General features: G+C 35.7%; 1 protein-coding gene across 4 annotated transcripts in view; it reads right to left on the bottom strand.

Moving 5' to 3' along the window:
- The window catches only part of WDHD1 (WD repeat and HMG-box DNA binding protein 1), a 156,031-nt gene that overhangs the window by 20,149 nt on the left and 123,869 nt on the right, over window positions 1-12,013 (bottom strand). For 3 of the 4 annotated variants that reach the window (XM_029950313.1, XM_029950311.1, XM_029950312.1), the window contains exons 15-19: window positions 10,882-11,069; window positions 9,178-9,362; window positions 6,928-7,169; window positions 4,186-4,323; window positions 2,778-2,934 (exon numbers count right to left, since the gene is read on the bottom strand). In XM_029950313.1, coding sequence (XP_029806173.1) covers window positions 2,778-2,934; window positions 4,186-4,323; window positions 6,928-7,169; window positions 9,178-9,362; window positions 10,882-11,069 — 910 coding nt within the window. The remainder of the gene's footprint in view (window positions 1-2,777; window positions 2,935-4,185; window positions 4,324-6,927; window positions 7,170-9,177; window positions 9,363-10,881; window positions 11,070-12,013) is intronic. The other variant, XM_029950314.1, reaches the window with a different exon arrangement.

The raw sequence follows: 12,013 nt of genomic DNA, 5'->3' as shown, positions 1-12,013 counted from the left end.
ATTTCTAATTCTGGTAGTTCTTAAAAAACTGTCTTCCACAGGAATTATAACCAATTTATACCCCCATCAGCAATTACAAACGTGATTATTTTCCATAGCCTCACCAAGAATGTTATCAAATTTTCAGATTTTCATTTGATAAGTAAAAATAGAATTTTAGTTTTGATTTGTATTTATCTTATTTGACATCATCTTTTTATATATTCAAGAGCCATTTTTATTTCCCTGATTCCTGCCTTTCTTGAAACAGTCTCCACTTACAACCTTTGTGATATGACCCTCCTCAAATGACTTTTCCCTTACTTATCTAACAGTCCTTTTCCTTATTCAAAAGCTATGTCTTCCAGTATCTGAACTCTAAATGTTGGATTTCTTTCTTTTCTTTTTTTAATGTTTATTTACTTATTTTGATAGAACACACATGTGTAAGTGAGGAAGGGGTAGAGGGAGAGAGGGAGAGACAGAATGCCAAGAAGACTCCACGCTCTCACAACCATAAGATCATGAACTGAACCAAAATCAGGTCATGACCTCACGGTTCGTGGGTTTGAACCCTGCATCAGGCTCTGTACTGACAGCTCAAAGCCTGGAGCCTGTCTTCTGATTCTGTCTCCCTCTCTCTGACCCTCCCCTGTTCACATTGTCTGTCTGTCTGTCTGTCTCAAATATAAATAAAAAACATTAAAAAATACTTTCTATATTCTGTTGACTCCCAAATTTATATCTTAGAATCATATATTCTCATATCTTCTTGATATCTCCATTTGGACATTTTGCAAGCATTTCAAAGTTAACACAGCCAAGAAAGAAATCATTTTTATCTCTCTTATTTCTATAAATGGTATGGTATGACTCTCCATCTAGTTGCTTTAATTGGAAATATGGGTGTCATTATTGAGTCTTCTCCAACACTACAAAGCCCCAATCTACCAGAAAATCCTGTTTCTTTCTTTTTTTAAGTTTATTTATTTATTTTGAGAGAGAAAGAATGCAGAGGGGATCAGCAGAGAGAGAGGGGGACAGAGAGAATCACAAGTGGGTTCTGCACTGTCAGCATAGAGCCCAATATGGGGCCTGAACTCATGAACCGAAAGATCATGACCTGAGCCAAAATCAAGAGTCCGACATTTAACGGACTGAACTGTCCAGGCGCCCCAATCCTACTGTTTCTATCTCAGATTTGGTTCCCATAATTTATGCTGCCCTCCACACTAGTTCCAGCCAGACTTATAGCTCTGTTAGATGACTGCAAAATCCTCCTTGGTGTTTCTCAATGAAGGCACTGATAGCATTTGGGAGGACAATCTGTAGTTGAGCAGGGCCAACTCGACAGCTGCAGGACATTCAACAGCTCTGGCCCCAGTTCTCTAAATGTCAGGATAACCCCTAATCATTGTGATGGTTAAAATTAATACCCCACCTTTCTCACATCTCCAAACATCCCCAGAAAGTAGGATAAATTGCCTGGGTGAAAACTGGTTTTCCTATTTTCAATCTTACCTCAGCCAATCCATTTGCCACATATATTTTTCTTTTTATAGTATAAATCAGATTATATCATTCCCTAGACAAAACCCTTGAATGGTTCCATGACACAACTTCAAATAAAATATTAACTTCTCTATATGGTCTATAATTCAACCTGTGTCTAACTTACTGAGATTATGCCTCCTCCCAGTCCTTTTCTTATATGCTATTCACATTTACATCCTTTAATTCTTTCTGTTCTGAGGACTTATACATGCTGTCTATTCTGCAATGATCATTTGTCACTTCATTATTTCCTCACAGACTTCCTGGCCTCAAGTCTCATTTTAAATACTACCCCTATGAAGAGTCTTATGTGACCATGCTACCTAGAATGCGTCCTTCCGTTATTCTCCACCATGGGTCTGCTCAGACTAGTTTATGGTATTTATCTCAAGCACTAGTTAACATTTACTTGCTTCTGTTATCTGTCTCCCCAATCAGTCTATAAGCTCTATGAAAGCAGAAACCTTTGTTCACCAAGTACGTACACAATGTTCCTGCCAATTGTTTAGACCAAAAAGGCATCAGGTGTCAAAAGAGCAAAATATCTAAAACAATACTGAATAGGGACTATACGGACTGAAAGGTTTACACTAGGAGTCAACTACTACATTTCTACTAGTTCTCTCCCTGGTGACAAGAATTGAGCCTTATAAAAATCTCTAAAAGCCACTAACTTATTCAATTCTGAATCATAGTTTAAACTAAAAGGCAGAGGGGTGCCAGGGTGGCTCAGTCATGTTCTCACAGTTTGTGAATTACAGTCCATGTCTGGCTTTGTGCTGATACTGCAAAGCCTGCTTCCAATTCTCTGTCACCCCTTTCTTTGCCCCTCCCTTGCTTGTATGTGCTGTTTCAAATAAATAAACATTAATAAAAAAAATAATAAAATAAAAAGCTGCAATAAAAGATGAAATGCCATAGTCAACCAGAACTCTCCCATCTGGCTGAAATACTACTATAGTCACACTAATAAACTTAATTTCTATTTAGTTTAAGTTTTAGGTCAAGCAATCAGTTGAAAACTTCAAAATGAATATAAACAAATATCTGATTTGGTAAATATGGAAAACAAATAAATAAACTAAGGTGAAAAACCAAAAAAAAAAAATCTTTAAAGAATACAAAACATCACGCTGTCTCTCTCTTTTAAAACTAAATAAAACGTGAAAAAAGAAGAATAGAAAACAAAAAAGTTCAAAGTACTTTTTAAAAAACAATCAACTAAGCATTTTGTAATAGCTCACCTCAGTTGCTGGGGATTTTCATGGATACCAACCACCCAGTAGTGATCTGATTTTCCTTTGCAGTGTTCTCTTGTATTACACACGGGAGTCCATGTATTACCAAGCCCTCTGTTAAGCATTCGAACAATGCCTTCTGAATCCACATAACAGGGGGTACCTATACACCGAAAGAAAAAGAAATCACTTGTAGACATAGCTACATATTTGTCAAATAAGTTCGATTTCAAAAGTACATACCAATGGTTCAACTTTCAGTTCAAAAGCAAAAAACAAAACAAGGTGAATATTTCAAGATTATTTCCCACAAAACTTCATGAACCACACACAAAAAAAGATCTAATTGAATGAAAGAAAAAAACCTGCCTGACATAGGACTAAAATTTACTCAAGAGAAAAAGCTGATAGTTTCAGTGAGAACTATGCCACCTGCTGGAACATAGCAGTATTTTTAAAAGCCAATTTCAGTAAAAATATTAAACCTGAATCTGAAGTTTTGCTGGTTATGAAAGACTTGGAAAAACAACCAGAACCTAATCCACCATGATGATGTAGAGAAATCTGTCTTTAGTACTCTTCTTCCTCTTGCTCTTTCTTGGCCTTATCATTGTTGTGTTCCCCAACTCCTAGGTAAGCAGCTCTGTTTCCCACTTACTCTGCCCCCATCTCAGGGAGTGCAGGGCATATTCCCTAATTATCCCTGTTCTTATCTGTGACTTCACACACTTCTTGCTCTACAAGCAGCAGTTACCCTTAAGTCTAGATCTGATTAGTAACTGGGGAAATTACTAATGGAAGTTATTAATGGTCACATGATTAGAACATAAATGATAATATCCCACTAGAAAGCACTTCCAGAAATGGTTGATGTTTAATGCAATTTATTGTCAAATTGGCTAAGATACAGTATATACAGTGTGCTCTTGGTTTTGGGGGTAGATTCCTGTGACTCATCGCTTACACACAACACCCGGTGCTCATCCCAACAAGTGCCCTCCTCAATGCCCATCACCCATCTTCCCGTCTCCCTGACCCCTCCATCAATCCTCAGTTTGCTCTCTGTATCTAAGAGTCTCTCTTATGGTTTGCCTCTCTCCCTCTCTGTTCAGAAATGTAAAAGACAAAATGGAGTTTCCAATAATATAAATGAAGGCCATGAATCTTCAATAGAAATAATATTTTAGCTAGGAGACAGGGCTAACAGGTGCCTTAAAATAAGGTATTTCAAACCATCATTAGTTAGAAGCGACTAATAAATGAGTCTATAAGGGTGATTTCTAATTTCTTAGTGTCACATGAGGAAATGGAAAAGGTGAATTTTAAGAACAGATTTATTAAATCCAATATAACCAAAATATTATCATTTTAATATGTAATCAATGTAAAAGAATTATTGAAATTTTTATCTTGCCTTCAGCTGAAAATCCAACCCACACTAGGTAGGATTTCCTCGTAAGAGGAAGAGGATCACCGTGTAAAATTTGCTTTTTCTTTTTCCCCAACTCTAACAGTTGAACTCCAAGGCACTGATCACCATCAAATCCTGTACCTAGTGAGAAAATGTAAATATAAATCAGGTATCAAAGGTTATTTAGCTATAATGTAGTCTACAGTACTTTCTGTGACTTGAATTGATTTTGTGATATTTTTAGATTAACTAGCTCTACTTTTTATGGATAACCCACCTGACATACCATCTAGGTATTAGAATACTATATTACATGGATTATTTATATAAAGTGGTATTAAGAGGTAATTTACTCAGTCAAGAAATAGTTACAAGAGTTTACTACATGCCAGGTATTGGGGCTACAATGGTAAAGAAGACAAAGTCACATTGTTCTCATGAAATTCATATTCAGGTAAGAGAAGACTAATTTTTAAAAATAAAAAAATGCTAAGTGTCTCCAAAGAGTCAAAATAATAATGTGATACAGAGTGTTAGACTGAATGGTTATTTTAGATTAGACATTCAAAGGTGGCCTCTTTGAGAAAGTGAAATGTAGCTGAGACATAAATTGCAAGTTGGAGGGGCACCTGGGTGGCTCAGTCAGTTAAGCGTCAGGTCATGTTCTCATGGTTTGGGAGTTTGAGCGCTGCATCAGGCTCTGTGCTGACAGCACAGAAGCCTGCTTCAGTTTCTGTGTGTCTCTCTCTCTGCCCCTCCCCTGCTTGAGCTGTCTCTCTCCCTCTCAAGAACATTAGAAAAAAACTTTTTAAAAAGGCAAGCCGGAGCCAGCCATCCAAAGGTCAGGAGGACTGCTACTCTGGTAAACAGAAGGAACAGCTAATGAAAAGGTCCTAAGATAGGGACAAACTTGGTAAATTTGAAGATGCAAAGAAGCTAGTATGGCTAGAATGAGTAACAAGAAAAAGTGGCAAGAGATGAGGCTGAAGAGGCAAGCAAAGGTCAGATCACATAGGATCCCCTGCTGGCTGTGATGAAAAGTTGGATTTTTATTCTAAAGCAATGGAATGTCAGAGGAATTTGAGAAGAGGGATGCGTTCTGATTTTATGTTTTTAAAACATCACTTAGATTGCCATGTGGACAATGGACTGTGGAAGGCAAGAATTGAAGCCGACAAGCTAGTTATGGGGCTACTACAGCAGTACAAAAGGAGACATCTGGGCTGAACTGGGGTTTCAGTGGAGGAGATGAAAAGAGAGGGTTTGGAATATATTATTCCATAGAACTGTCATGATGGGGTTGATGTAGGGGGTGAGGGAAAAGAAAAATCCATTATAACTCTTACATTTCTGCCTTGAGTGGCTGGATTAATATTATGCTATTTACTCAGATGGGGGAAAACAAGTAAAAGGCAAGGTGGAAGGGAAAAAATAAAAATAAAAACCCCATAAGTTTTATCATGACCAAGTTTGAAATGCATATCAAAACTCTACCAAGAGATTTGAAGTGGCTGCTGGATATGTAAGTCTGTAGACGCAAGGAGAGGGCAGGACTGGTGATATTAATTTATAAGTCATGGATGTACAGATGTATTTAAAGCCATACGCCTTGAAGGCATAACCTAAGGTAGTTTCTCAAACTGCCTTTATGAGCCACAAGTCCTGAAATAGATTTAAAGTTGCAAACAACATTTAAAGAAAACTGCAGAGTAAATATTGTCCATGAGACTATATTTGTCCATGTATAATCTATACAGATAGGTATAGATTAACAAAACAGAGCATATTTCTTACTAGGACTAAGCAGTCAAAACACTGAACCCTCCTCATCTAATGAGGGTATTAGAGAAGAGAGGCGGTAACAGAGTCCTGGAGCACTCCAGCTAAGAGGCTGGCATAGGAGCAGCCAGGGAAGAGCTGAAGGAGTTATCAGTAAGAAAAACATCAGGAGTGATGTCACAGAATCCAAGAAAACAAAGTGTTGGGTGGAGAATGGGTAAAATAGGTGATAGGGATTAAGGAGTCCATTTGTCATGATGAGCACTGGGTGATGTATGGAATTACTGAATTACTATATTGCACACTTGAAACTTATAAGACACTATTGTAACTATACTGGAATTACAATTTTTAAAAAAAGAAAGTGCTTCTGATGGAATTACCAAAAAAATAAGCATAAAAGGATTATCAATAATCTTCGGGTTTTTTTGTTTTTTGTTTTTTTAAAGTAAGCTCTGGACCCAACATGGGGCTTCGACTCATGGCCCTGAGATCAAGGTCCATGCTCTACCTACTGAACCAGCCAGGTGCCCCATATCAATAACCTTGATAAAATCAGTCTTCACATAGAGTGTGGACTGAAGACATAGTACGAGGTGAGGAAAAGAAAGTAGCAACTTTTTAGTCATATTCAAAGTGTCTTGGTCTTGCACACTGGAAATTATTTTTTTTTGAGGCATTTAAACTCTGAAAATTGTGAGATAGAGACATGGAAGCAACTAACTAAGCTCTACCTTGCAATTCTTTCTACAATAGTTTTTCTATAAATAAAATATTTTCATTCCTACTAGTGAGTACAACAAAATTCTGTACATTCAAAGGTTACACTGATTCAACTTCTAAAATGAATGCAAAAGGATGTATATAATCCAAAACAAAGTAAGAGAAAGAGAATAAAAGTTCAAGTAATTTTCATTTTACTTCCAGTCATGGCAAGACCATAAAAGACTAGAAAAAAAAATCTACCTCTATGATAAACAATGAAAAGCTGTTCTCCATATCCTGCCATTGATACTACAGGCCCAGGAAGACTGAAGACCTCTTTTTGAACACCTCCAATAGTGAACAACCGAAGGAGCAAGGCACTAGTGGCAGCAGCTGCCCATCCCAGACCAAGACATATGGCTTCAATATCTTCATTCTGAGGCATGTCTACTATCCACTCTTTGCTTGAATCCCAAGAACTAAAGTGCAGGCAGTGAAGCTTGCTATAAATTAAAATAAGAGAGAAATAATCAAACTTCCATATTTGGTATTTTATATATATATACATATATATATATAAAGCTACATGACACCCAGTGATAAAACCAAATAGTTAATTTTTCTATTAAACAAATAGTACAAAAATAGCTTTAAAATATTTATGATATATCCTGAAAATGGACTGAATTAAAACCATTAATAGTCACATTACTGAAGAATATTTAAGAATAAGGAAAATGCTCACAACATAAATGAAAACAGGCAGACTAAAATCTGCAGAGTATGATCCTAGGTTGCAAATACAGAAAAATCACAACTAAATTTTTAAAAAGGGAAGAAACATCAAAATGTTAGACAACAGTTCTTCCACTGCAAAAAAAAAATTAATACAGGAAAACAAAGGAAGAAAGGAAAAACAATCACATATAATCCCACCAGCTAGATGACCAACCACTGCTAACAATCTGATAATGTTATCAGTTTTTCTTCTTTATATATATATTTATTTATATTTATACTGCTATTTATATATATATACACACATACACGAAAGCTATTTAGGTTAAACTCAGGAATGCAGGTACTACAGTATTTGAAACCAGAGGCAGTACTGATTTACTGAAGAGTAATTTTAAATTCAATTTTAAAATGAAAAGTAACATTGTACTTAGCTGTGAAATATTATATCCAGGAAAACAAAGTAAAAGATAACTGAAATAAAAATTGCACATGGAAATAAATGTTCTAATTATTAAGATTCTGAGTAAGAGACATGGAGTCAACAGTGGTTTCTATTAGTAAACTGATTTAATTCAATAATGAAGTATAGAGTGGATTTTACAATGTGTAAATTAGGAAACCAATTAAAATGTTAAAATGTGTTTCTCAGACTCTAGTGCATACTCAATCACCCATAGAGCTCATTAAAATGCAGATTCTGATTTAGAAAGTCTGGAGCAGGGTCTGAGATTCTGTTTTCAACAAGCTTCCAGGAGACCCAGGCCCCTAATTTGTGAATTACTCTTTGAGCACCAAGAAGCTAATGTATCCAATCAAAGATTTTAATTTCAAATCACCTCAGAGTTAGTAAAAATCTATGATCAAGTATATAAGCACTACAATCAGCTGAAGAAAAGAAATCAGGAGAGGGGAATCTGGCAGAGATAACAAAGTTAAGTAAAAATATTTTTTCTTCCTTAAAAAAATATGGATTCAGCATCTACTGCTTCTCCATCATAATTTTTTTATCTATCTTCCCAAATATTCTCCTCCCTTCCTTTTTTTTTAAAAAGAAGTTTCAAATCTAATCTGTATTGACAAACAACAAACCAACTCAAGCGAGCAACCGTCCAAGGCTAGTACTGGATTAACTGTCAAGGGATATGAAAACATTTTGGGTGATAAAAAATAATTTGAGAGGCACCTGGCTATCTCAGTTGGTATAGCATATTACACTTGGTCTTGGGGTTGTGGGTTCAAGCACTACACTGGGTAGAGGGAATTCCTTAAAAATAAAATCTTAAATAAAAACTTTTTTTTGATTGTGACAGTAGTTATCAGAATATACATACATTTGTTAAACTCATCAAACTGTACACCTAAAATGGGTACATTTTATTGTACATAAATATACTAATAAAGTAAATTTAAAAGGGGGACAAGGGTTTATATAAAAGGAAATCTAGAAGGATACACATCAAACTGTTAACAGTGGTTATGTCTGACAGAATTCTGGGGAGACTTTTTTTCCTAAAAATTCTGTACCGCTTAAGTGTGTTTGTTTACAATTGATATATGTTATTCTTATAATACTAGTAAAACACAGTAACAATATAAAAAATAGTTCCATTTCTCTTGCAATTACAAACTGTCATGTCATCTTCATTTGTAAGAGAATGTAAATGAGGGGACAATTAGGCAAAAACAGACATGTTCTGAGGTTTTATATATGAATCACTCTTCTGTAACAATTCAGCAGTGACAAATTCTTCCTAAAAATCTCGAATTTACCTTGCTAGTTCATCAGTGCTTTCGCATGCCAACAAAATAGCTTCATGGGAAAGATCTGCTACTGTGTAATTCAAAGTATTTGATAAATGTGTTGCATGGTGTATGGAGGTATCATGGAACTCCACATCTATGGCATTGTCTTGTTCATCATTATAGCAGCGAATAATTCCAACAGAGTTCCATACCTACAAGCATTAAGGTTAAATACAAGCCTGAGAAAAATCAAAGGTCCTAGGATCAGCAGACTAAAGTAGTACCAATTAATAAATATTATAATTCAGTCTGTATCGAAATTTAAGTTATGGGAACAACCATAGCTCATCTACCTTTAAATAGTTTCAAGTAAGAGTAGTGACATCAGGACTACAGTATCTACTCTTTTCATGAGAAGACACATACTTATTTATTAGCAAATGGAGTATTCCATTTGATATTTTAAAAACTACACTACCACCATAAAAAATACAATTTTGAACCATGTTTAAATTCCTGAAAAAAAAAAACATTTCAAAACTATATTTACTTATAAATACAGATATAAATGACAGCATATTTTCCTGTTCCAACTAACTGGCTTATATTATAGGAATAAATATATATTTTTAAGGCAACATAAATTGATACCATTTAGAAAACTTATCTTCTACTCTGTACACTATAGGCTCACACTAGACCCTAGTGTTTTCTTTCCTCTACCACAAATAACTATAAATAAAACAAATTGACAATAAAAAATTAAGACCTATTACTTGATAATGATTACTGACAGCAATTAAAAGTCTTATTAAAATAAAACATAAACTTTAATATTTACATGCAAATTTATGGCAGGCCAATACCCAACAAAGTTCTCAAGTGGAAACTTCAAATAAAAATATTAAACTTTTTAACTCTCAAACTTAAAAACCTATTATATTCATTCATCCATTTTAGAAATATATTCTTAATGCCTACTATGCCATACCTTGCTCTTTTTTTTTTTAAGTTCATTTATTTTTGAGAAAGAGAGAAAGTGCAAGTTGGGGAGGGGTAGAGAGAAAGAAGGGAAGAGAGAGAATCCCAAGCAGGTTTCCACACTGTCAGCATGGAGCCCTATGCAGGGCTTGAACCCACAAATAGAACCATGAGACGTGACCTGACCCAAGGCTGGACGCTTAACCAACTGACCCACCCAGGCACCTGATACCTAGGTCTAAGTGCTATCAATAAGCAAAATAGAAACATCTCTTATCTTTCTGGAGTTTACAATCCAGTGGGATGGTTGGAGAAAAGAGGCAGATAGTTTTTTTTTTCCCATAGCACTTATCACTTTCTAATATATTTCTAAAAACCATCTCACAAGTGTTTTAGAATCAGTATAAACTACTATATGAGTAGTTAATATGAGAAATAAAGTTTATAAATATAGCCAAGAGGTATTGCAAGATATACAGTCATATTAACTTATGTTCATTATGTCACTTTGCAAAGCAGAACTTTATTTAACACAATTTTGAATAATAAGGTAGGAATAAGATTAAAACTGAATTTACCATAAAAAAAAATCAACCACAAAATTCTGTATCAAAGTGAGGCAGGCCAGTTAATCAAGGTTTTGTAACTATTTTTTTTACCAAACAGAATTAACTACAGTGAGATAAAATGCTTAAAGGCAAAGGAATAATACAAAACTATTTTAAAGTGAAATGTGGATCCAAGGCTTACCATGAACCTATGAGTGAGATGCACAGGTGTAGAACCTGACTGGAATGGCTTTTGCCGAGGAGTTGGCATCGGCCCATCATAAAATGGCCTTTGGGATGTTACAAGTGGTAGATTATGAATGTTGTCTGCCTGATCATCTTCCTCCTCCTCCTTGAGAAGGTTTGAACCAGTTTTTAACATTGTGACATCTAGAAAACAAAGAATTAGAATTAGAGAATCATAAATACCAATGACCTTAAAAAAGCATTATAAAATGCAAATAACTTTTTCCATTCATACTTAATAATACTAACTTTCTATCTGCCTTCTCCACTGTGTTAACATTTACAGTGAAGGTACAAAAACAGTGGAAGGTAAAACTGCTGGTTCTGTGACATAAATCCAGGCAGGGGCACCAATCTATATTAGTACTTGACTCATGGTTAACCACCACTCAACTGCAGTAAAAATATCAATTCTATTAAATCATAATCTTTGCACAGATTTAAAAAAAAATGTTCCCTGTGCTAAAATGGGAAGTGTTCATGAAAAATTGCAATGTCTGTCTCAACAAAAAAAGAAAGCATTTGCACAACTGATTTGTAAGCTGAACTAGTTGATTTTTACATGAACACCATTTTTACTTGAAAGAATACCAGATATAGTATGGTTATGCAGACTTTGGTATTGGGTAAGCCTTTTATTGAAAATAACTAACTAGGCTGGTCATTTAAGAAAAATAACTAGGGGCACCTGGGCGGCTCAGTCAGTTGGGCCTCCAACTTCAGCTCAGGTCATGATCTCACGTTCTTGGGTTCAAGCCCCGCCTCGGGCTCTGTGCTGACAGCTCAGAGTCTGGAGCCAGCTTCGGATTCTGTGTCTCCCTGTCTGTCTGTCCCTCCCCTTCTCATGCACGGTCTCTCATCTCAAAAATAAATAAAACATTTTTAAAAAGTTTTTTTTAAAAAGAAAAATAACCGGGCGCCTGGGTGGCTCAGTCGGTTAAGCCTCCGGCTTCGGCTCAGGTCAGATCTCACATTTGTGGGTTCGAGTCCCGCATCAGGCTCTGTGCTGACAGCTAGCTGAGAGCCTGGAGCCTGCTTCTGGTTCTGTGTCTCCTTCTCTCTCTGCCCCTCCCCCTCTCATGCTCTGT

This window comes from Suricata suricatta, chromosome 9 (genome assembly GCF_006229205.1).
Source record: "Suricata suricatta isolate VVHF042 chromosome 9, meerkat_22Aug2017_6uvM2_HiC, whole genome shotgun sequence".
In the NCBI taxonomy this organism is placed as follows: domain Eukaryota; kingdom Metazoa; phylum Chordata; class Mammalia; order Carnivora; family Herpestidae; genus Suricata; species Suricata suricatta.
This window is presented reverse-complemented; position numbering and strand designations above follow the sequence as displayed.